Below are 26,246 nucleotides of genomic sequence, written 5' to 3'. Positions count from 1 at the left end.
TGCTGTCACACCACGGACAGCTCCTCGGCGCCACGGACATCTTCTCCCGCTGCAGCTCCGAGGCTGCGCGTGAAGGGGGATTCAGCATGCATTAACAAAACAGTCACACCCCTTGTGCACAGACATGATCCACAGAGGAACCGTCCATACTGCACTCATCGTGTGTGTAGTTATAGACTGATTATTTATTATTTTGTAATCCTGAAACTGGATGACTAACGAGAGGGCTATTTTCTTTATAAGCGATGTCAGTATTAATATTGAACTCAGGGATTTAAACAAATAATAATAAACGTTACATGGTATTTAGCTGAAGCTTATATCCACTTTCATCCACTTTAGTACCGTAGACATGCAATTGGAGGTTTAGATCTTGCCCAAGGACACTTCGACACTGCAGGGGCTGGGATCAAACCACCAACCCTCTGATTGGTTGATCAGCCAATTTATCCATCTTAGCCACATACAGTCAGTATTGTGAATGTCTTTCCAGTAAATGTAACCCCCACCCTCTCGGGATCACAAGACCACTTGTACACCCCCCCCCCCCTCCTCCTCCTCCTCCTCCTCCTCCTCCTCCTCCTCCTCCTCTCCTTTCGGGCTATATCCTCCCGTCCTCCCAAACAGCAGCATCACTGAGAGCAGACAGGGGATCGATAGAGTTACCGAGCCCACCCCTTCCTCACTGGTGTCGGAGGGAAAGATGTGAGAACATTTCGGCTCTCGGTTCGGTAACGAGCGTGTCCGGAACTCTCCTCGCTCCCGGCCGGGGCTGATGTGAACACACAGCCTGGGTTGGCTCCTCGTCAGAGAGCTCGCACATCTCCGCGCGTGACGGCTTCGTCCCCCCTCACTCTCCTCTTTAAGATTCCGCAGTTTGACAAGACGCCGCATCCTCCCCTCTCCTTACTTTCACGGGAATCCGGTGTCTCTTCTGTTCGGATTCAACCAAGTTTAATCAAACCGGGAGTTTACCATGACAGCCACCAAGGAGCAGCCGAACCAGAGGCAGAATCAGCCGCAGCAGGATGAGGTGGGCACCGGCTTTTCTTTGCTCTCCATTTCTCCCACTTTACCCGCGCGCATTAAACTCTCTGCAAGGTCAGACCGTTAATCAACGTGTGGCTTATCTGTATGCTTTACCGGCAGCATGCAGGCGGCTCTGCCCGCACAAATGAAGTGTCCATCAGCCGCAATGTTAGTGAGAGGCGGATTTAACCTGGGCTTCCTCTGTAGAAACAATCAAGACGCTCTCAGCCGCGCCTGGAGCTCATTCAGCTGTCAGGGGAATGTTGAATGCCGTGGGCACATGCACAGTGTGTTTGTAGGGGGGGGGGGGGGGGGGGTCATTCAGCCGCTGCCTCCTGTCAGCTGCCCGCGACACCTTGCAAGAGAACAGTGGTGGAGATTGAGTCTGTAAGAGCGGAGAACACACACTGTGTCCCAGATAAACACACTCCATATCCGGCCCCAGGCTGCTGTTACACTGCAGGGGTTAAATGTTCCTGATCACCTTTACACAGGAGTTGTCACGCACTGCATCGTTATGTGATTTTGGGGTTTTCTTTCAAGATGTATTTATTTAATTGCTACATTTGCATAAAAAAACTGGGACCTTGACTTTAACTAAATGTTTTATCTCCACAGATATATAAAATATAATAATACTTAAAACTGTAGTTTTGCTTAAGTGAAATGTGTTGATATAATACATTTAATTAAAGTCAATTTCCCAGTTTTTTCAGTGTGGGCTAGCTTAGCTAGAGTGACTGATTTTCAGAGGTTGATAGAGGGGCGTAAAGGGACCCAGGCCGGGTCTGAGTCCCAGTGCATGTGCCTATCAAGTGTTCTTCACTGCGGCCTCCATGCTTTTTCAAGCCTTTACTGTGAATCAGAGTCTTTGCCAGATCTGGCGTGTGCAACTTGACAATCACGCGTCTTTGTATGGCCAAACAGCCGAGCCTCTATCACCATCAGTTATCGATTTCTCTCTCCAAATGTCCACAGTGCTCCTGCAGGCTCATGTAACCCCACGCTCAGTCAATGCACTTTTCTATTACACCTATAACTAATTATATGTTGCACTGTGGAGCTCCCTCTAGAGATTACTAAATATATTTGCTCTTAATTGAATTTAGCCCTGTAGCCCTATTATTCTAAGAAATCAAAACCGCGGCCTCATAATTGGGTTTCTGTGCCTGGGATATTAGAAGGCCTCATGGGATGTGGTAGGAATGTGATATCTCACAGCTTCCCATCCACTCTGCTGCTCAGTGGCCTTCAGGCTGTTTAAAAGTTATGTTGTGGATTGTTTCGTGTGAGCATTGGCTTAATTAGTGAAGCTGCTGTAGCTCACAGCTGAGGCGATGCTAATGGAGCCTGCTGTGGCTGCACACATCATAACTGTTTCATACTTTTACCAATGCTCATTATTGGATTCAATAATCTCATGTGTCTGCAAAACAGCTGCAGGACATCATTAAGACTTCGATTTTTTAAGAGTTTTAGTGCATTCCTGTTAGAGTCGATTAGAAAAATGAAAATCGAAATACTTAAAGCCAGATGATTGAGGTATTTGTTGCTGCAAATGGCTAAAGCCAACTGTTCACGCTCTAAAAGCTGCAGTAAATGCTTGATCATCCTATGTCGGGCAGTCACTCGAAGTTATTGCATAAGATTTATGCAGCAGGCCGGCGTTACGTTTGGAATTGTCGGGCGTGAGAGTGCCTTCAGAGCCAGAGCTATTACTGTCAGCCCATAGCCTCACACGGCTCTCTGGCAGCCTCTCAACAGGGTTACTCTTCATCAAAGTTGCATGACGATGCTGAGGGAATGCCAAAAGGGGGAAACATAGAGGGATCTTTAAATAATAGGTGGAGCCCTGAGCTGTTTAAATATCTGCACGGTGGAGGAACACTAATTGTACCATGGATGATTAGTAAGGTCCATTGTTGTAGGTAGCCTTATTGTTTGTGGTTTAGTCAGTGAAGCTAGAAGTGACTGTCCTGGCATACTAATGTGTTAATGTGAATCAATCCATAACCCCGAAGGTTTCAGTTTTTTGTATTGTTGGCTCAATATATAACTATGATGGCAACTTGTTGGAGAAACCAGCACTTTTGAAAATGGTTAACCTTTTACATAACTTTCAACATGCATGTAGCATGTGAGTGATCACTGAGAAAGAATACTCAGCAAACTTGTACTTGAAATACAAATGTGTTAACCAACATGAAAGCAAGACACCGATTAAAATATACAACCCTATAACTGGACTCATTGAAACATATTGGATGTTTGCATTCAATATTTTTGAATAAATCCTAGATACATACATTTTTGGTAAACCTATAAATGATCTGGGACAGATTTTAATAGTTTCTTTTAAAGTGACAAAAAACATAGAGATCCTACATGGTGACATCGGTGAGGTTTTGATGTAGCTGTCAGTAACTAGGAGCTATACAGCATCATATTCCAGCCAATATTATTTTTGCCAGTGAAGTGCTAAAACTAACCTTTACTCAAAGTATTTTTGGTCAGATTATGTCACCAGCCTCTCTGAGAAAATCCAGAGTTTATAGGTGTTGGGCAGTGCTAAATACTTTCTGAGGAAGACAGGTTTCAGTTGTTGAGGTGTAAGATATTGAGAAGGATGAGGTAGGCTCGGAATAAAATATCTCTGGGTCTGCTGCATTGCATTTGAATTGTTATCTTAAATCTCTTGGTCTTGACTGTTGATGTAACAGGAGTAGAAACTGAATCAGAGAGGTACTCGTTCATATGCTGTCGAGAATCAACGGCTAGACTGGTTCCTCTTCCGTGAGCTCCTCTCAGCCTCCAGAGGATACACGAGTCTGATTAGCACATGTTGATTTGATTGTCCTAACAACATGTAGCAATGGATCGCAACACAGAGTCAGAATGAAGGTCCAGTTTATCACCAAGCTTAACAAATGGAATTTGCTTTGTATTTAAGTTGCACAAAAATGGAATAAACATAGAAATATTAAAAAAGTTAAGTCTGACAACTCACGTGTTTCTTTATATGTTTATTAAAAGCACATATAGTTTGAGTTTGCCGTCTAGGCTCGTGCCTCCAGGTAGATGCTGGGATGGAGCTTGGGTGGTGGGGGGACAGGCGAGCAGCAGCGACATGAAACACAGCAGCAGCATGAACACAGCAGAAGGGCACAGACACAGCAGCAACAGCAGCATTAGCGAGGCAGCAGATATGGCAGTTTAACCCTCCTGTTGTGTTCGGGTCAAATCTGACCGATTTACTACTTCATCAATCATAACTTTTTTGTTTTACATTCGATTGCATTAAGGCTTTATGATATCCTTCACAGTAGACATTTGAACATATACAATTACTGATCACCACTTTCATTGCATTTTGGATGATTTAGTCACCCATGGTGTTCCCGGTCCGACTGACCGCCATAAAGAAACACACACACACACACACACACACACACACACACACACACACACACACACACACACACACACACACACACACACACACACACACACACACACACACACACACACACACACACACACACACACACACACACTCTAGATGTGTGTCCCCCTTATGTTCCCAATCCCCCCCATGTGAATCACACATGGCACACACAAACACACACACGCACACACACACACACACACACACACACACACACACACACACACACACACACACACACACACACACACACAGAACAATTTGACACATTTCCCGCTCTTATGTGCCCATCCCCCAGTGTCTGTTATTTGTATATTACTGCAGTTGTTCATGTATACTAGTAGTCTGATACAATATGTACAGTTTGAAAGGGTGTTCAATGAAATGTGGTGATGATGAATGGTTTTTGTGTTAATGTAATAGCAGTTAAAACAGGAACGGTCCAATTTGACCGCGAACACCAAAGTAAGGGGGGGAAACGAAGACAATAGGAGGGTTAAATAGGTTTAGGAGATTGTGTTTGGTTGGTTGTAAGAGGGACGAGGTGCGTCACGTGTAAATATATTATTGGTGCTCGAGTTGACTGCCTGAACTAGTTCGCAGGATCGCCCCATTTATGTTAAAAACTATAATACAGAAATGTATATATAATACAGAAAAAAGCAAGTGCAACAAACAAGAGCTGTGCCGTTATTAAAGAAGTAGCATTGAACAGACATTTGCTAAATGTACAGAGGAATGTGTGATGAGGAATGGCTCACATGACTTTCATTGGAGGGAAGAACAGTCCGGGGGGTCCCACGATTAGTCGATTAGGCCATGAGCTATTGACATGTTTAACATATATATGAACACATACACCAATAGGTAAATGAAGGAATCTAATGTATGCCAGTGATTTGGATGAATGGCTTCCCGCTGGTAAACCTGTCGGCTCACAGCTCCCAGGTTCTTGGTGCTAGTCTTTCTTTCACGGCTCACACTGGTTTGTAGAGGACAGCTGTCAGTTATTCATGTGTGTCCATGTGCAGGAGTACTTGTTATATTTATATTGTGACGCTATTACTTACTGTTGGCCATTTATACAGTAATGTCTAATTGTACTGACTGTTCATGTAACAGTTTACTATCAAGTTGGTTTCTAGTGGAAGACTCTCTGAGCTGTATGAAGAGACGGTTAGTCAAGTTTTAAATGAGATGCTTTTGTTCACATGAACCAGCAAACAGCCCCCTCAATGTTTTATCGCTCTATTCATGTAGTCATTTAGCTAACATAGGGGATGGCACCCCCCCCCCCCCCTTTAAAATCCTGTTATACACTGTTAATTTCCTGTTATTGGGGAGAGTAGTGAGTCCCGCTTGTGAGGTTTAGGTTAGTTAATGTGGATGTTTTGTTCCCCTTTCCTTTAGAAACACTGTTCCAGGCCACACGATAGCCACGTTCACACCGGAGTACTTTTCCCCGTACTTTTCCCCTTTAGTTCCGTTAGTACCCCTTATGTTGGGTTCACACCAAAAAGAGTACTTAGTGCCGGGAACTTTTACCCCCATTTGTAGTGCCTGCTAGAGAGGTGCTGCTATCCTGGGGTGAAAAAGTGCCCCAGTCAATCAGTTCTGATTGGCTGGGCGAATTGCAAACCACACCCCGTAAAACTCTGAAAAGTTTTGTGAAGCCTCCATTGTATTTGTGGCATTAGCATTATTAGCATTCAGTGTTGCCAACTTGGCGACTTTGTCGTTAAATTCGGCAGCTTTCCAAACCCTCCGGCTACTTATTTTTGTCAAAAGCGACTAACGACTAATCTAACGACTTGTAATGGTGTTATTAGGGACTTTTCTGGTGTTTGGAGACTCACGTATTGTTCAGCAGTTAACGAGCCGCGGGTACTGCCGTGAGCCCCTCTGCCCCTGCTCTGCCCTCCCATAGTACTCACGCTAGTTGCCTCCCGCAGCAGCTCAGCTGCAGTCAGAGCAGAGAGGAGACAGCCACACCCTCCCGCGTCGAGACTTTAAATGAATTGCGCATGCGCCAAGCCGTCCTGTATACTATAATATTTGTCATTTGGATTGTCAATGTTGTAATTGTTTTATACACACAGGACATTGATGTCTGTGCGTCCTGGGAGAGGTATACCTCCTCTGTGGCCCAGGATGATATTTATAACCTTAATAACGTTTTTCTACATTCTTTGGGAGTTTCTTCCTAGTTACTGCATTGGCTCTAAGAAAAGAGGGTGTCGTACGTACACAATGAAAAGCCCCCTGTGTATTTTGTGATATTGGGCTGAATAAATAATGTTTAATTGGATTGATTGATAAATACAATTATAAAAAAAACTTAGAAGCAGACAGAAAGATACATTTGATGTTACTCGTCCATGCCGGCTTCCTGTGCATTTTGACTGTTTCTCTTGATATACTCAAAAAGAGAGTACGTACATAACTTCACTTTGGAGAATCTAGATGTGAGCTGGAATACTCCCGGCAGTGAAATCTTACAGTGGACCAGCCCTTCTTTATTTTCAATGTCAGAAAAAGCTGAGACTGTTTGAAGTTTGACCTCTCTACAGTCAACGGGGGGGGGATAGACCACCTAGTTAGAAAGGCAGTCTCAGTCTCTTTGCTAATTGAGCTGTTGTTGTCTCTGCTTGGGACAAAAGACAAGTGGTAGGAGAAATGGATGCCTGCCTTACTGTGAGTTAGAGGAGAGCTTTCACTGCTCTGATCCTCTGCCCCGGGATGCTGTAATTCACACTAATGGAGAAAATGTCCTGGATACTGCTGCTGCTTCACAGTGGCTTCAGAGAGGGGGGGAGGAGGAAAGGAGAGCAGATAAAGACGGGCTTTAATATGATGGACAATGGAAGGGTATAGAAAGAAATTAGGAAAGGTAAAGAGAGGAAAGTATACGGGTGTAAATGACCAATTGATTGAGAGAATCAGGATGAAGAGAATGATGGGAGGGCAAAATGAAGTGGGCTGCAGAGGTGTGAGGTGAAGATGGTTTGAGTCACACAGAGAGGAGAGGGTGAGGCATGGAAACACATAAAGCACAGGTTTCAGTAGCTATATCTACAAAAAGTCAATATTGTGCCAAACAAAATCTGAGCTTTCCTGGTACTGTGCTTACGGGCAAGGTCGAGAATGTGGCATGACCACCAAAACAGAAAGATATGACACAAGATGTGTGCAAATGTATTTAGTTTCCTATCCATGTGGACATGATTTAAGTGGGGTGGGGTGGGACCTAACCTCCTCTAGGGGGGTCCCATGCTCCCCCGGGAAGTTTTTTTTAAATGTTGAAGTTATAAGCATCAATCTGGTGCACTTTGAGAGCAACATTAAGAGATCTATGGATACATCTCTCAACACCCATATGAAACGGAACTGTAAACAGATTTTATTTTTCTTTATGGATATTTTCCAAATCACTCCCCTTTCAAACTGTATTCTTGTTTATTGAAAACAACTTTTTTTTACTTTCATATAGTATTTTATACCTGTTTATTTTATTCTCTTATTTTTTTATAACTATAATGATCATATAAAGATGTGCCTTTACCTCACTGGTTGGAGAAAAAGCTTCTTATATTCGTTAGCATAGCTAGCTAACCAGATGCTAATAACAACAAAGTTATTGACTGTATGATCAGCATGACAGATGAGCAGATCGCCACGGGGCTTTCAACTAAAGGCCCTGACACACCAAACTTACACCAAAGAACACGTCCCGAAGGAACACGACTGTTGTGTCGCCTCACATCTCCTGCTTCTTGGCCAACAGTCGCACTGGAACACACCGCAAAAACTTTAGCCGACGGCCAAGTAGCACGTACGAACTGCGCATGCGTGAGTGGCAATAACTCTCCTTACCAGCAGGCGGCGGTAGTGTGTATTCGTCATTCAAAGGAAAAAAGAGGCAACAACCGGAAGACAGAGAAGAAGAACAGACTGTGATATAAAAAAACAACAAATAGCGTGTGCGTTCCATTTTCACTCTCGTCCATCGAAAACATGTCTCGTGCGGTACTGGAGCTATCAGCCATTGGAGTGCTGCTTGCGGAAGATATTCTTCGTGCCTTCCTAAAGCGTTTGTTTACGTCCCTCACTTCTGTTTCGTTTCTCATGCACTGATTCACTAGCTGAACAGCCAATCAGAGTGATTTATTTGGCCCGACTGCCCGACCCGACGCATGGCCGATTCAACATGTTGAATCGGCCATGCGTCGGCCATGAAAGGCCAATCAAGGCGTTTCACGGCCGACGGTGCAGGACACACCAAATTGAGTTTGGGCGACAGGGCACGCTTCGTCGTCCGACTAACGAAAACGGCCGATTTCGGCCTGGTGTGTCCGGGCCTTAAAGACACAGCCACGCACAAACTGCAGCATGTGTACGGCTCCTTATGGGTTGGCCCACTGCAATTTGTGAAGTGCTGGAGCCGCGTTCTGGTGCTCTCCGTCAGAACTGCACCCCTGTCAGACGAGACATATACCACTTGATGAAACGTTAGGTTTGTGTTGTGTTCAAGGACCCTGACCTTAGCCAGGAAAACAGGCACTCGCTTGTTTAATTATTTTGCAGTCTAGATTTCTTTAATTTTTTCTTTTTTGCGTGTGTTTATAAATTACCTCGAGGGCCGTACCGAATGGTCTCGTGGGCCGTATACGGCCCGGGGGACAGATATTCCCCACCCTTGCTGTAGGTTGTCGCAGAATAAATACAAAATGACATTGTTGTTTTGCTGGTGGAGACAGTTTCTTTAGAGGACAATCTTTGAATGTTAAACGCTGATAATGGTGTGATTTTTTTCCATTCCTTGTGTTAATTTCAGTGCCACTCTGCAGTACATTCATTCAGGGAACAGACAGTTGGATGGTTTGTGTCCATACTGTAGCAGCTGATTTGAATACAGGATGTGTGTTTGTGTGATTCTGCTATAAGTTAATCCTAATGAATGTTCAGCACACATCTGCTCTCACCTCTCTCTGAATACATTTTGAAAATATCACAAATGTGCTTACTCATGATTCAGGGGAGCTGGAATATTTTATTTTTACTCACTGAACATAGCAAAGGATTTTTCTTTCCCAGTCGGTCTGGATTTAGAAATGGATTCATTGCCTTTGCGTTCTTTTTTAAACTGTTTTTAATCACATATTTAATCCTGGGGTTAGAATTTCTCCTGGCTTCAGATCATGCGTTGCTCAAAGACACTTGGCAGGCATGATGCAGGGTACAGAATGCATCTCCTCCACATTGACTTTTCTGTCCAAAATGTCCCAGCTAGGTGGTGATTCACACTGCGACCTTGGTGTTATAAGCTTTCTGTATCCTGAGGCGAGCAGGGCCCAGAATAAACCAACGCTGACACATGTTCCATCCTCGGAGGATTAAAAGGCAATTACCAGGCTGGAGTCATCAGTGTTGACACAGACAGGGGAAAGACTGCAGTCTCACCTGAGAGACCAGGAATTAGGAAGAAGGAACAGTCAGTGTGTGTGTGTGTGTGTGTGTGTGTGTGTGTGTGTGTGTGTGTGTGTGTGTGTGTGTGTGTGTGTGTGTGTGTGTGTGTGTGTGTGTGTGTGTGTGTGTGTGGGCGTGCGTGCGTGCGTGCGTGCGTGCGTGCGTGCGTGCATGCGTGCGTGCGTGTGTGTGTGCGTGCGTGTGTGTTACCAGACAGCACAACGGGATCATCATTGGTTCGAAACATATATTTTGTGGAGTTGTTCAGATTAACGCGTAAATATCAACACTAAACTGTAACTATATATATTTTTGAAGATGGATGTAACAAATGTCCAGAGAGAAGTGTGCTCTCTGACGCAACTCCTTCCTTTCTGGAGTATTCTTTGATACAAAGCATACACAGCTTGGTAAACAAGAGCTTTCTTTGTGCAGTTTACTGTCGGCCTTGTTGAGCTTTTCAAACAGTTCCCTCATGAGTTAGTGAAGAGCCACCAATGCAGAACGTCTCGGTGCAGACAGAGATTTGTACAGATGCACATTAACTCGCCTGTTTAATTCCATTTACCATTGGCACAGATTTCCCATTGATCCATAGAGGTTATTGTGAGCTTATTCCATGAATATTGCACTCATTAATATTGACATGGTTGTCCATGCCAGGCCTTTACTCAGTTCATCAGCTCAGCCTCATGAAGTGCACCAGTGTTTCTGGCAAACACAGTTTTCTGCACTTCAGGACTTATAGTAAGCACTGAGAGCAGCCGGGGATCGATTTCACTCCCCGGGTAGATAATCAAAGGCTCATCTCAAAGGGCAGTGGTATTGATAGCACTCTACGATAGATAGACCCCCCCATTCATCTATTGATCCCTCCATACTGTACTGATCGTGGATATTGAGAGCAAGTTATCGTACAGTAAGAGCTGTGGGGAGCATTCCAGCTCTAATCTGTTGTACCAATTTGGTTACAGCATTTTGGGAGAGTAGCATATTATTCATGGGACCTTTTGATTATTTTTTTTCCTTCCAGATCGTAGTTTTGACATCTTTTAAACAGAGACTTTAGTTAATAAAAGTTAGTCAAACATATATGATTATGGTAACGGAATATAATATTACAGAGACCCACTGTCGTACAATAAACGTTAATTACTAATATTGACATTTATATTTAAAAGCTGTGGAAAACATGGGCCAAGGAGGAAGCCAAAATATGTTTTCGAGTAGATACAAAAACATTTTTTTATTTACTTTGCTATTTAAGGCATGGCCTTGGCAAATGTAAGGGTATTAGTTATTATGTGTTGTTATCAGATAAATAGTTTTCACATTGTTCAAACAACACACATGTGAGAAATGACGCCCATTCTACCCGAGCTGTTTACCGGTGCGGGGCTGTGATGGTTTGATAAAAGAAAAGTCTGGATAAGGAGTGAATAAAGAATGAGCCATGTTACAAAGAGTATTTGACTGTGACATTAGTGGGATTTTAAATGACACATCAGAAAGATTTATTTTCACTATATTTACATCATCAATATCACACACTTTCCATCATCTGAGTTTATAGTCCTGTAACTTAAGTGAAAATGGTCTGCACTGACATGATATTAGCGTCAAAATGTGTGTTTCCATTTCTCTAAACACTGATTTTCTGATTCTGATTCTGATCCTGATAGTCCCTCCTGTGTGTGAGGCAGTGGCGAACTGTCTCTATCACAACTGGACCTTCTGTAGACACACACCCCCCGCCACAGCTTTTTTATAACACAAAACCACTCAAATGAAAAGTGCATGGACCGAGAAAGACAAACAAATCAACGTAACACTTTAATATAACAGATCAACAACATAGATACGATTCTCATTTATTCATTTTGAATGGCAGGCGTTACTGCAGCATCCGGACAAAAACCACCAGATTCAGAGGCATTTTCATCCCACAGGCAATAAGACTGATAAACACCTGAACTGTTGAAACAACATCCATAACATTAATCTGCTACTTAGTAATTATGTATCTATTTATTTAATATATCATTCCAATAGCTTGCATTATAGACTCTTATTTCACTATTTCACTTTTTTAAAACAATTTTTCTTTTTGTATTTACTTTTTAATATTAACTTGCACTATATTTTTCTGTTTATCTGTATGATTGTGTTGCACTGTTGGAGAAGCCTGTGACCTAAGATTTTCATCGACATAACTACTCTGTAGCTATGTTCGTATGACAAATAAAGAACCTTGAACCCATGAACCCCCCCTTGAACCCTTGAGCCCTTGAACCCTTGAACCCTTGAACCTTGAATGTCATTTTCGAGCCTGAGACCTGGAGAACAGGCTCGGGGCTTAACAGGTTAAGATATATTTCCTTCTCCGAGCGCTTTAGAAGTAGGTTCAGCCGGGCCAGAACTCCCAATTGTAAACTGAGGTAAAACATGAATTATTCTTTCTACACTTTGGAAGGCACCGATAAATAATGATGATAACTGAGAAAATGCCCATGTGGCTGTTTTTGAAGGCGATGAAGAGAGATTTATGTTGTTGGTTAGTTTATAGAATCCATTTTCAATATTCCACCCAGTTCAGGTCCACTCAGAGTTAACCAGCCCCTCCCGACCCCACTAATGCCCTCTCAACTAGCAATTGTATAGCTGAGCGACCGCTGATTCCTCCAATGTCACTCTAAAAGTATAAAGACACAGCAGCACTTTAACCTCACACAGAGAGACAATTTCCTGTCAGCACCGACACATTCAGCTGCTGATGTCAGGTTCAGCTTTAAATTTGTATTTCTACCGATAAATGAGATCTGTTTTGGAATTGAGAGGAAATGGCTACAATCCTATCCACAGCCTGGAGTACAATTTGCCCAGGAAAGTTGTCAACTGTGTCTAATTGCCTTCAAATTAGAGATTTGACTGTGGGGTAAAGACAATGGATCTCACACCCGCCATGTAAATGATGTTATATTGCATTTATGTGCATTGGAAAATAAAAGTAAGGGTGATTATTGGAATTATCTTTATCGGCCTCACATACTGTAGGTGATTTGCGCTTAAATGGATCCTCTATTCAGATGTAATTCAGATAAATATGTCCCATTAAATCCAGTCCCGGCCTGTGTTAGTGTAATGAAGTCAGGCGTTGCTCCCTTTATATGCATGAGTGACTTCAATGGGGCTAGCAATAGAATTAGCAAACATTAATACAACAGAGAATATTAAAATGTCTTTCGTCCAAATTCAAACAGTGTAAAAATTGATTCAAATCTCAAACAGATGACTGTGCCCAATTATTGCTTAATGAATTAAAAAGTTCCCAAACACTATATACATACATATATATCCTTACATATTATTGCATGTAATGTTACTCTTAGTGATGAATACAAGTGAAGGCATTTTAGTTCAGAACATTCTTTTAAAACCATTGTTCCTAAATCTTTTTCTCTACAGCCTGGGATGGCAGATATTGTAGAAGTCACTTGCCATTATGTACAACAATGTATTGATTCAGTCTACATATGCCTAAACAGCCTGTGTATAGATGCAACATCACAAGAGATATTGTATCTATGTATAGAACATGTAAAGTCCTGTCAGCCGTGCTTCATTTGACACAGCAAGGTGTGTAGGGTGTGATGTGAGGCACAGCAGCTATCACAGTTATTTATTATGAATCAGGTTAAAGTGAAATGTAGTTTGTTTATTTGCATAGACACGTTCTATATAGCATTATACACAGTGGCCTACCTTACTGTTCAATGATGAATTATTTGTTAATGCTGGAGAGACGGTAATTTATAACTAACACAACAATGTCACAACAAATTGAAGCAAACGAAGCAGCTACTGTTACTTACATTGGCTGTGAAGGAACTTTTATTTAATATATCTACAATTAACTTAATTCCTGAGTAAGCTAAAAAAAAATTATACATTTTAGCTGTTTTTTGTTTCATAACATACGGATATAAAGACAAAAGGCTCGATGGCCATGTACACTTCATTTCAGATGGGAAGCTACTGTAGCAGATATCGAGCTATCTGCAGGGGTTGGATGGGCAACCTTTAAAGTGTAATCCGTTTCAGTTTCAGCCCCCCATTGGTCAAACTTCCTTTTACGGAGGGTTTGACGGCGGAACGGGCCACCAGGGGGTACCACAGCTCCACATTGTATGCAAAAAATGCTATATGTTAACTCTAAAACAGTTACTGGGACTGGTGCAGCCAGGCGATTGGTTCACACCCATCTACCTGAAGGACGCTTACTTTCATGTCAAAATTGCTCCAAAGCACAGAAAGTATTTGCGTTTTGCCTTCCATGGGGTAGCCTACGAGTACAACAGACTGCTGTTCGGCTACTCCCTGTCCCCATGCGCATTCAGCAAATGTGTGGCCACAGCGCTGCAGCCGCTTCGCGACCAGGGCATGAGGGTTTTCTAATACGACCTCATAGTCATGTCCAGGTCCAGGGAATGGGCAATGTTTCACACAGCCCAATTGATCCTACACCTAACTAAGTTGGGTTTTGCGGTCAATTGGAAGAAGAGCTCCCCCATACCTCACCAGCAGGTAGAATATCTGGGGGTGATGCTCGATGCAGGCAGACTACCTGCCACCCTGACAGAAAGCAGACAGGCATCCCTGTCAGGGGGCAACGGTGACAGCTTTGATCATCATGCATACTTTGGGCTGTGGGTCAGTAGGTATCTGACCCCCCCCTGGACATAATGTGCTTATGTTTGTTCCCATGCTCCTTAGGGCCCTGGGAAACATGGTGCGCAGTAAGCCCCATACAGGGCTGGAGGACTCTCCCCACTATCGTCCACACTGTAAAATGTTTGGCTGTAAAATAAAATTATTGGCTACTAGTTGCATGGATTTCACAGTAATTGACTGTAAATATTTCACAGAAATTGACTGTAAATATTTCACAGTAATTTACTGTAGATATTTTACAGCAAATCAGAATAAAAGTACAACTAAATACTTGGACTTTACAGTTGCCATGCCCATGGAATTACTGTGATATAGCAGTACAGAGCTGTGGTATTATGGTAACTTGCTGTACATAGATTACAGTAATTAAGTATGTTCACACTATTACTGTAGAAGTAATGCAACACAGTAGCCAGTAATTTACGATAATATATTGTACATTTGACTAGTTAACTGGGATTTTACCATAACTACACAATTCAATCAGCTCAATCAACAAAGAAAAACAAAGAAAATGCCCATTTTAACTTTGTATTACTCCATTGAAGTGCAAAGTACATTTCACAGTGTCTTGGACATGTTGTTACGGCCCCAACCTCTACTCTGCGGTAGTGGCTTGTGCTGAGACCTGCAACATGAAAGAATACACGCAATAACCGGTACTTGGTAACGAGAATTTATTGATAATCAGCCGTTTGCTCACACAAGCGAAACGGGAAACAAAAAGAGGTCTGGAGGACTGGCCAAAAGGAACAAACAGAAAGAGGGAACCCGAGCCAGCCACACCACGGGCCGTAGGACCCAGAGCTTCCCCTAACCAGATATCAATTATAAACCCTATGGGAAACAAAATAAAGCAGCGAAAACTGGACTAACAGGTCCTCCAGGCTAAACATAAACACATCTGCAAAAATATGGCCTACAGCTCAAAATGGCAAAGAGGTATTCTAAGGAGTGTCTCCTGGCGTTAGGATAGGCAAGACATCCTTCTCCTCAAGCTTCTCTTTAAATATACACACGGCTGAGTGGAATTTGGAACACCTGGGCAGAGGCGGAGCCAGGGGCAGACCAGGTGCACCTGGGCAGAGGCGGAGCCTGGGGCAGACCAGGCGCACCTGCGCAGCAGGGAGACAAAGAAAACAAAGAGGGGGGCACGTAACACATGTCTACACAGACATCCACTCAAAGTCAACCCTTTTTCTGAAGAATGTGCTGACATGGGGGTTCAAATTGCCATGCCTCTTTTTGGCTTTCGAGCCTGTCTCAGGGTTAAGGCCCAGGAAGCACCTGAAAGCAATAAGCCAAGACAACAATTTAAATGTTACATAGATGTATATGTTGCATCGTTTATTTGAAGGCAGATGCAGCGGTGCCCCTTTCAATTTAAGTAAAACCTGCACCAAAGAAAGAAATGAGTATTTAAAGCCAAGCAAGAGCGATAAAAGCAATAAAATCGCTTAATTTGTTGTGTTATCACAGAGGATGGTCTGAATACAGTATTTTACTATGAAATAATACAGTAACATGTTGTGAAGTCCTGGTAATAATTGATCCAGTACATTCACAGTAATTAACTGTGCCTGTATAGATTTCACTGTGAAATTCAAAATGACAGTATTATATTGTGAACATTACAGGTAAAGACTGTAAAGTGGTAAAACAGTAATTTATTGTAAAATATTACAGCTAAATATTGTGAAATCATGGTAATATTTTACATTGCATGCATACTCTACACAAGGTAAGCATGTCTTATCCAAGCTGCGGCCCCGACTTCTCCACGGTTACAACCGAATGGGAGGAAGTGGGGGTGCGGTGGATATTAGCCAAAAGCCGGTCAGGGGCAGTGTGATGGGTCGATGTTGTTGGAGGATAGGGCGTTTATACGAGCCTGTGTGAGATATAACGGGGTATTGTAACCCTAGTTATATAAGCACAGGCGGAGCCCTCTACCTGGGGGCCCTGTCTTTCCTACGCCGCTCGCTGAAGAGGGTGTAGGATGACGGTCGGAGGGCGTAGCCGCCTTATATACTTTGGGTCTGCGCATGCATTCAGGTAGTTTACGTTTACGTAACTCAGTAGGTGAATGCACGCACATCATGATAGAGAGTAGTACCCATAGAGTCCAGTAGAGGGCTTATATAACTAGGGTTACAATACATAACCTCCCGTTTTTTACTTTAGTATACTATAAAAGACAACAGAACAATGTGACCTTAGAAAAGAAGAAACCTGTCGTAAGGGAATACAGTTACCTTTTTTAATAATCCTGATTAGGAAATCCTATTGCATATAATCCGTTACTCCCAAACTTGGCTAAGAGTGAACATGAGGATAAAGAGTGAGAGTTCCTCACCCTGTGGTGGGAGCAGGCTTCAGATCCTGTTTACTACAGTCAGGGATGGCTGCCTCACACTGAAGGCTGGACATGAGCCTCTTTAGTGAGCATACCTTTCCCGTCTGACTATTGGCGAGAATCAAAGACTTTCTCCAGCTCGGTAAGAAAATCAATGGTGAGTTTGACTTCCTGTGCTTAATATACGGGCCTCACTCAACACTTTGACAATCTAACCCCTGTCTTTGTGACTCAGGGTTTGTTTGAAGGTCGGTTCTACTTCCCCTGTTTTTTTCTCTTTACTCGTTTGTTGTTTATTATTTAATTCAGTTTGTGCTATTTAAGGCATTGGCCGAACACTGCTGAGGGCTGATTCAGCTCTGGGGCACGCTGACTCATGGCTGGGGAGCATTTTTTAATATTCAAAGTTACCTCTTCACATAACTTTTAAATAAGCATTGGGACTGCTACATATCCCAGAGGAAAGCAACAGTTTATCTTATAAAACAAAGATTCAAACATACATTTGAACCTTCATTTTCTTTCTTTTTGCTTGAACAGAGAAGCAAATGTGTTTTAGGGTGCTGCATTTCCAATGACAGGAGGGGTATGCTCCACATTTGAACAAATACAAATACTGATCACCACTTTCATTGCATTTTAAGTGGTTTATTCAACTCTGTTACACTGGTGTTCCTAGTGAAAAATGACCTAAGGTAGGAAAGGAATGGGTAACCCTAGATTATGTTCATCTATCAGAGAGTACACACACACAAAACGACAACCATGTTAATTCATTTAATTTCAGAGTATATTCTTTACAATTATTCATGTAAACCAGCAGTCTGACACATTGTTTACAGCTCAAAAGGGAGAGAAATAAAATGTAATGATGGTTAATGTTTTTTGTGTTAAAGGTGACCAATCATGCAAAATGCACTTTTGTACGTCTTTTATACATGAATATGTGTCCCCGGTGTTCCAGGGAACTCACCAAGTGTCAGAAAACACAACCCTTTCTATTTTCGAAATAAGGAATGGCTAAAATGCATGATCTGTTTGGTATTTTGAAAAATAAAAAGTATAAATATGCCTTATATAGGTATGGTCCTACACTATATTATTCAAATATAGCATGATAGGTCCACTTTAATGTAAGAGTAGTTTAAACAGATCCTGAGGTGACAGGAGGGGTTACATTTGTCTCTGTTTCTTCTATTAATGCCACTTTTACATCAGTAATATATTAAATATAAGGAGCAAATGCATTTTTGAGCACTGTCCCGGGTTCTCCAGTGACTCATGCTGTGATTTGTAATGCTTTTGTGTTGCTAAACCCAGCAGTCATAATAATACACAGTCACACCATTGCAGCGCACTGTGAGTCAACAACCTTGCATATCTGAAACCAATACGCTAGGGACATAGACTAATTGAGCATTATCTCACACGGACCAAAGGCCAATGGCAGCATCCTTCAGGGCAAAGCTGCTATTGCTAAATACAATAGGATGACAACACATAGCTAAGCTCGCCGTTTCCTATTAGCCACTGGATCAACTTTAGATGTTAAGCCTCAAGACCCCAGCATGGCTCTGGCTGTGGCTGTCAATGATTCACGATGCACTGAGAAATGGTATTTCATGGGTAAACAAAAATAAGCCACTACAGATGGCATTATTTTTTCTCCCACTCCGACCTGCTGTCATTGTTAAAACGGCCCGGCTTCTGCTGAAATGCTGCTTGTCATTTGTCACACTCTCTCCAAGGTCAGGGTCCAGGCTGGGTAGCTCAGCTCTATAAATAGCCCGACTGCTCTGACAGGAAGCTTGGTGCCGGTGCTGGAAGGTTCCTGCATCGATACTTTGTACAGTGATCCGGTGAGGAACAAGCTTATTAGCAGGGGCTCGATGGAGATGGCAGGGGTCTTAATCAAACATCCAAAGGCAGCATTAGCATCCTAATTGTACATAGATTCTTATCATGCTCTCTCTCTCCCTCTGTGGGAATTAGATGCCAGCAATGAGTACAATGAGTTAATGGATGTGATAATGCAAGACAAAGGGAAATAGAACCATGGTGTCAAGTGCATTTACTCAAGTACATTACTTAAGTACAATTTTCAGATACTGGTACTTTACTTGAGTATTTATATTTGTTATTGAGTATTTATATTGTTATTCTACTCCACTGCAATTCAGAAAAACATTGCGTACATTTATTTCACTGCATTTATTTAATACTTTACAGATTTAATCAAGTGTTAAATCAGACTTTAGTTCCACCTGGAGTAAACCCACAAGCTACCCTGCAGTATACAAAGTCATTCAAACTAGCTGCACCTTTAACAGCTTTGAGAACACTTTCATGATCAATCATTATAAAACATATCATATCTATTATTCTGAAATGGACCAATCTGCACAATGACTACTTTTACTGTCGCTACTTTAACTATATTTTGATGAAAATATTTTTCTACTTTTACTTGAGGAACATTTTGAATGCAGGACTTTTACTGTAACAGAGTATTCCTGCACTCCCCCCCCCCCCCCCCCCCCCCCCACATACCTTATTGATGGTATCCAGCTATTATTAGTGTCTTGTGTGGCCTTCAAGTGCAGGGAAGAAGCAACAAAGATTACACTAACACCAGCTACTGGACAGAAGGGGTGTCCACATGCAAAATGTAAAGTCAAATCTGATTGGTCTTTATCAACATCAGTGATTCCCCACTGTTTATTCTTCATGTATATGCATAGAAAAAGAAAAAGAACGTTGTTTGTTGTGCATGTTTGTGAAGCTGTGGCTTTATCTTTACAAAACACCTTTTATTTTTCTTCTCTACGGAGAGAAAGACGCAAGTAATAAATATGTATATATATTTAGTGCTCTTTAGTGCTTCGTTCCCAAGTGAGTACTCTCATTAATAAATGTTTTCCATATTTTAAAACAGACACCTTGTTGTTGCGGTTCAGCCTTTCTAAGCTGTGCTGATGAATATTGCAAATTTGTTTACATGGTGAATTATTCACTATACCAAATGATGTTCTATATAATGATTTTTCGGGAGAAATCAAGCAATTCTATTATTAATAGGACATTCAATACCCCAACGCAGAAGGACTGTAATTATCATTATTATCAGACCCCTAAAGCCTCTTAAAGCCTAACCTGCAAGACAGTTTTAAAAACAAAGCAAAAATAAATATTTGTATTTTGTGTAAATTGACAAACTATCGTTATAGTGCACAATATCACAGACACTCTAAAAAGCAGTTTAAGAAACAGAGTGCAGTCTTAATAACAGCAACACAGTGCAATGCCAAATGCAGACTGATTTAAACAATCCCGCCAACGCATTATAAGTAAATATTCAGTATACTATAAGTTCCATTTTCATTTGGACCAGCAGGAGTCCTCTGCTGCACTTTCTCTCCACTCTCGTTAAAGGCTGCCTATAATGATGGGAGTCGTGGCTCTTTTTTTACTTGCAGTTGTTTTCCTTCCGTTTTGAAGGCTATTCTTGCTATTTCAAAGACAGATGATGTGATTATAGAGAATGGACTCCGCTAGCACACAGCTCAGCCATATCATAGCCAGCTTTGCAGCAATCAGAGGAGTTTTTTCTTCATCTTGTGCTTTTAACAACAAATGATTTCCAGACATCGATTGTAGAAACTGTTGCGGAATAATCTCACCACAACTGACAATCTGTCAACTGAAATTGTAGGCAAATAACATGATTTGAATCGTGCAATTAATTCTAACCTCCTAAGAGCCACTTCACTGATTTTACACAGAAAAGCCATTTTACTCAACCACTGAGTGTGTGAGTGTCCTCTGAGTAACCCTGATGCTGCTATCATCCCTCAGATATACGCCTCAATACTTCCCTTTCAACAAATGCATCCCTATATTTTCTGTGGTCTACTTGACCTGTTGAATAATTGATTGTATTGAATGAGTGTGATGGCATTTGTTCCACAGAGAGTCAGGTAGAATTACACTCAGTCGGTTTAATTAAAGCTTCTAATCGTTGTCTGGGCTGAATAAATAAATGATAAATAATGGAAGTTCAATCAGGAAAGACCTCATTTTGGTTTAAAGAACCTTTATTGACATGTATGCCATATGATAGTAATGTTAATAGTCTTTGGCGATTAGGCCCAGATCCTGATATCGTATATCTTATACCTCATTCACACCAACGCAACTCCGGTTCAAGCTCCGTCCTAGAGCTTTTCAGGTTCAGAACCGGTTCTTCGGTTTAGCTCCGGCTCTTTTCACACCGAACCAAAGCGCGCGGAAACCCCTCACAGCTGACACCGACAACAACAACAATGGCCGATTGTGCTCCAGCTTCCTCTGTACCTCTTCAGAAGACCAGATTCCCAGTAGGTAGCTTGTCTCTTCAATGGACCACTGCTGCTCGTTAAGTTTCTCCATCGTTGTGTACAAACTGGATAAAACGCCGGCTTTTTGTTGTTGTTCAGGAGTTGATCCCGCCCCTCCCCCTGCCCCCGCCTCGACGTTAGGGTGACGTATGCGGTGCTTTTGCTCTGGCCGGACAATTCTTTGGTGCTCGAAATGAACCGGATTCCGGAGCTAAGAGGCTGCTCCGCTGCGGTGTGAACAGGAAAACCCGGTGCTTTTGAAGCTCCAGCTCCGAACCGGCCCTGAAACACTGTTGGTGTGAATGAGGTATTAAAGGTCCCATGTCATGGCCATCTCTACTGATCATAATTCCATTGTTGAGGTCTACTAGAATAAATGTATATTGTGCAATGTTCCAAACTCACATTGGTTTCTCATACAGCGTCTCTGTATAGTATGTGTATTCACTCTCTATCCTAAACGGCTTGTTTTTGTTTTTCAATGCACACACAACTGTGTTCCGTTTCATATACATGTAAATAAAATCCAAATACAGAAAAAAGTGTTACATATGTATTTTTGATCCACACATATTTGTTTTCTGTTTAAAACCTCTGCACCTGCAAACACAAACCGCTTTCTGTACACGGATCGCTGTGCATTCGTGTGTGGGTTTTTTGTAACTCCCCTGACGCTCACCCGATTCTTACTTGTAATTTGTTCTTTCTATAGCAAATCAGATGTCTCCTCAATTCTAAGCCAATCACATGAGCGCGCCCCCACGAGGGTAGGATTTATTGCGTTCATGACACTTCATATACTCATTTTGCGCTGTCCGGTCAGCTCGCTAAACAGAGGGCGGAGCATCAGGTGATCATGCAGAGCTGCGTGTCTCCGTCAGACTCAGCAGCTGATCTCTCTCTCGCGTCCGGTTACACTTCACTCGCGTTTATGTCCATATCGATCAGATCCAGCTCTCCTGATCGGCCTTTATAGAGAGCACCGATCAAACTATTAAGAGTGAATATCGGCCGATAATGACTGGCGGGGCTCCCCCCCGTTGACAGTTCACTGGCTAGCACTGGCTGCGTAGTGCACTGATCGATTAGGCTACGTTAACCTGTAGCTGCTCCCTCCACACTCACAACAACTTCATACAGACATAAATAAAGCACCTGTATTCGCCACACAGGAAACACACATTTACAACGGTTTTGCCTGCCGTTTTTGTATACACACAAGCATTCATCAATGGTTCGGAAAGTGGTGCTCTACCTTAATAATATAAAGGCTTGTATTTGCGTGCATTTCCTGTTCGGAAAGTGGCAATGTACTGAGAGTGGAGGTGTCCTGAGATTAGCGCCTGCAGGCAGGCTCCATGGACCTGTCAGCTCCGGACAGCGCAAAATGTGTACATGAAGCACTACGTCATGAACGCTAGACATCTACCCTCGTGGGGGCGCGCTCATGTGATTGGCTTAGAATTGAGGAGACATCTGATTGGCTATAGATAGAAACAATTACAAGTACGAATCGGTTGACCGTCAGGGGAGTCTCAAAAAACCCACACACGAATACACAGCGATCCATGCACAGAAAGCGGTTTGTGTTGCAGGTTCAGGGGATTTAAACGGAAAACAAATATGTTTGGATCAAAAATACACATTTAAACTTTTTTCTGTGTTTGGATTTTATTTACATGTATATGAGACGGAACACATTTGTGTGTGCATTGAAAAACACAAGTGTGGATCCGGAAATACAAGTGTGAATCCTTCTGTGTGCATGTGTGTATTATGAGACTGTTCTGAGCCCATAGATTTCCGTCCGATATGAAGTAATATCTGAAATGTGGGCTGGCTTTACACCAACGGCACTATCAGAAACCCCACTATCAGAAACAATGAGCAATGTGTTTTGGAAGTAATATAGTCTGTGTTTACATTAGCAAGCCTCGCTAACACTCAGAGCTAACCTGTACTGGAGAGAGTATGTGCAAAAAAGCAGAAAATAAAAAAAGGAACTCACCTTTTGGTAAACCCGCGAGAGAAAAGGCATTTGAGCTCCATACTGTTTCAGAAATAATGCTTGAAGTGGTTTTGAACATATTATGCCGTTTAATCATGGCAAAATTTAGCTGAGAATCTGCTCATAGAATTATCCCACATGAGCAGGCATAAGCTCCCTTTCACTTTTTTTTCATTTTCAATTATTTTATTTTTTTAAGCTTTAGACCCATAATCAGCACTTCTCTAACAGGGTTGAAATAGAGGGATATGAGGCATGGGTACAATGGGTGATCTGTTTGGTATTTTGACCAAACACTTCATAGACATGTTTTTTATATATCTGAGACCTATATGCCTAAAAATAGTAGACCTATAGTAGGAGACCTTTAAGGAGGAAGTGCAGCAGTAATAATAGGAAACCCCCACGGGGTCTAGACACTGGTGGTGATGCTGAAGATCTGGATTTGATCAGGAGATGGGATGAAGAGTATCCTGAAGATCTCGATTTGTGTGGTCTAATGATGAGCTCTCCTGGCACTGGATATGAAGACAGGAGGTGGATGCGAGGGAGGGGTTCGCAGCATGAACACCTGAAATCACAGCTGATTGCAGGAGAGAGGAGAACAATTTAAAAGTTTGATTGCAGCTCGATGATGGGATGCTGGATATTGTAGGGAAATGTAATTGGTTCTAAGATGACGCCCATGATGAGCTGATTGCAGCTGCGGAGTCTTCCTGTCTTCCTGAAAGAAATTACGCTGAGTTTCATCGAAATAGCAGGCAGGGATTTTAAGACATTTAGTATTTGTTGTTGGTCTGTCAGGTCACTCAGAAGTACTTTCATTATGTTTTTTAGTTTGTGCTGAGCCTGTTTTGGCAGATTGCTTGGCCTCTGATATTTCTGCTTGTAACTTACTCATCTGGAAAATGTCACACTCGACACTGCACTTCCTGGGGTCCTCAGGAAACGCCCGAAAAGATTGAGTTTGATCGGATAAACGGTGGTTGAGACACTTGATGTACAGGTATCCATACAAACAGAGACCCTTTCCTTTAGTTAGATTGTGGTAACCCTCTGTCTGGAGTTGAAAGCAATATGAAAAAATGGAGGGAAAGCAACATAAGTTTGATTAATTGATATGTTTATTTTATTTCCTTAGGCACCTATTTATTGTAAAGATCCAGTGTGAAACCAGGAAGCTCATAGTGGAATTGAACAAGATGGATCAAATAGAATCTAAACATATAGAAAGTGTTGTAGTGTGATTTAAATGGCAAAAAAGAAAAAGAAAAACATATTTTTTCATCAATCCCAGAGGGAGAATTCAATGTATTCTTCACTCTGTATATACTTACATTACACATAGGTCAAAATACACACTTCAACAAATTCACAGGCAGAGAAGTGTCAGATGCTGCCAAAAATAGTTCTTTTGAAAACCAGTTTGAGCAAATGTTGAAAAGTATAACAATCATCACAAATCACCTCAATCCTGACAACCAAGCCTATTGCTCAAAATGTACATACATATTAAGTTGAACCTATTATTGCTCCCAACTAACATAATACAGTTATGTGAGATTTGTTGACATAATATATTTAATTGAAATCAACGTGTTAGTAACTTTCCACCTCTGGTTTTGAGGATATGACTTTAGCTTGGTGCTAACTGTTAAGTCGGTAAGTGTGTTCACTCTGCTTCACAGTTGGGTGTACTGTAAGCACCAGCAGTCTCTTTAACACTTACTCTTTCATTTTCCTCTGACATTTAGACACAAATGTCAGATATTACAATTACAAGGCAATCACTTTGTACAGTATGTGACATGGCATCCTGAGGAGTACTTGTCTTGCAGCTTATATTACACGGACAGTGATATGCTGACAGCTGCTACATTTATAGATGGCAATGCCTGTAACCAGAACAATGAGTGTGAGACTCCTGGTGTGAGACTGAGTGTGGATAGAGCTGTACAGGAGAGTGTGTGTGCATCTGTCCTTTACTTTGACTTTCAGACAGAAGAAAGAAGGGGCAGGCCAGTGGTGGAATGTAATGAAGGACATTCACTCAAGTACCGTGCTCGATATACTTGTACTTCAGTTGAGTATTTATATTGTAACCACAACTATTATGGAAGCCAGTGTTGTACTTTTTACTCCACTATCTGAGAGTTTAAGTTACTTTACAGATTCTGATTATAAGCTAATACAAAATATAGTTCAAAATTCTTAAAAATAAACTATGATATACTAGGTTAACATATCCAGCAGCAGTGAATACTTTTATAATAATTACAATCCAGTTATTAAATAAATATGATTCTGAAAAGGGCTTATGAAATGAAATATATAAATCAAGTGAGTAGTCGTGACATTTTTTCATAGACTTCTATATAATCGGGCCCCTTTTTAGGTGACATGTGGAATCGCCCCTGCTGGATATTATACATAATGCAGGTTTGAGGCACTTCTTCACTGGCCTAACTTTTCAAAATCACTGTTAAAATTGCCACTGGGATTACACCTATTATATATTATTTATTGAGCAATTGTTTGTTTGTTTGTAGCCTTTATTTAACCAGGTGAAAGCCCCTTGAGATCAAAAGATCTCTTTTTCAAGGGTGACCAGAGCAATCATGATGTGTGTCTTTAAATCCTGTTAAGCATGATTTTGAAAAAATGCCTGCAAGGGTCATGAAGTCCCCCAACCTGTACCTTATCTTCAAAGAGACCACATAGGTTTTCTCCATTGATTGTCCAATGATCGTGATACATTTTCCTGTCTCATCTCCTCTGGTAGGTCTGGTCAGGGCTATTCCTAAACAATATATGCGGTTAAAAATGGTCTTAGTG

The 26,246-nt window shown here is 41.8% G+C and overlaps 1 protein-coding gene across 1 annotated transcript in view; it reads left to right on the top strand.

Moving 5' to 3' along the window:
• The first annotated feature begins 652 nt into the window (after nucleotides 1–652).
• The window catches only part of LOC307029645 (inactive dipeptidyl peptidase 10-like), a 287,270-nt gene continuing 261,676 nt past the window's right edge, over nucleotides 653–26,246 (top strand). Inside the window, exon 1 of the mRNA XM_079665726.1 lies at nucleotides 653–1,033. Within this exon, the coding sequence (XP_079521852.1) occupies nucleotides 977–1,033 (57 nt within the window). The 5' untranslated portion in view covers nucleotides 653–976. The remainder of the gene's footprint in view (nucleotides 1,034–26,246) is intronic.

This window comes from Notothenia rossii, assembly GCF_949606895.1.
Source record: "Notothenia rossii genome assembly, chromosome: 2".
Lineage (NCBI taxonomy): Eukaryota > Metazoa > Chordata > Actinopteri > Perciformes > Nototheniidae > Notothenia > Notothenia rossii.
This window is presented reverse-complemented; position numbering and strand designations above follow the sequence as displayed.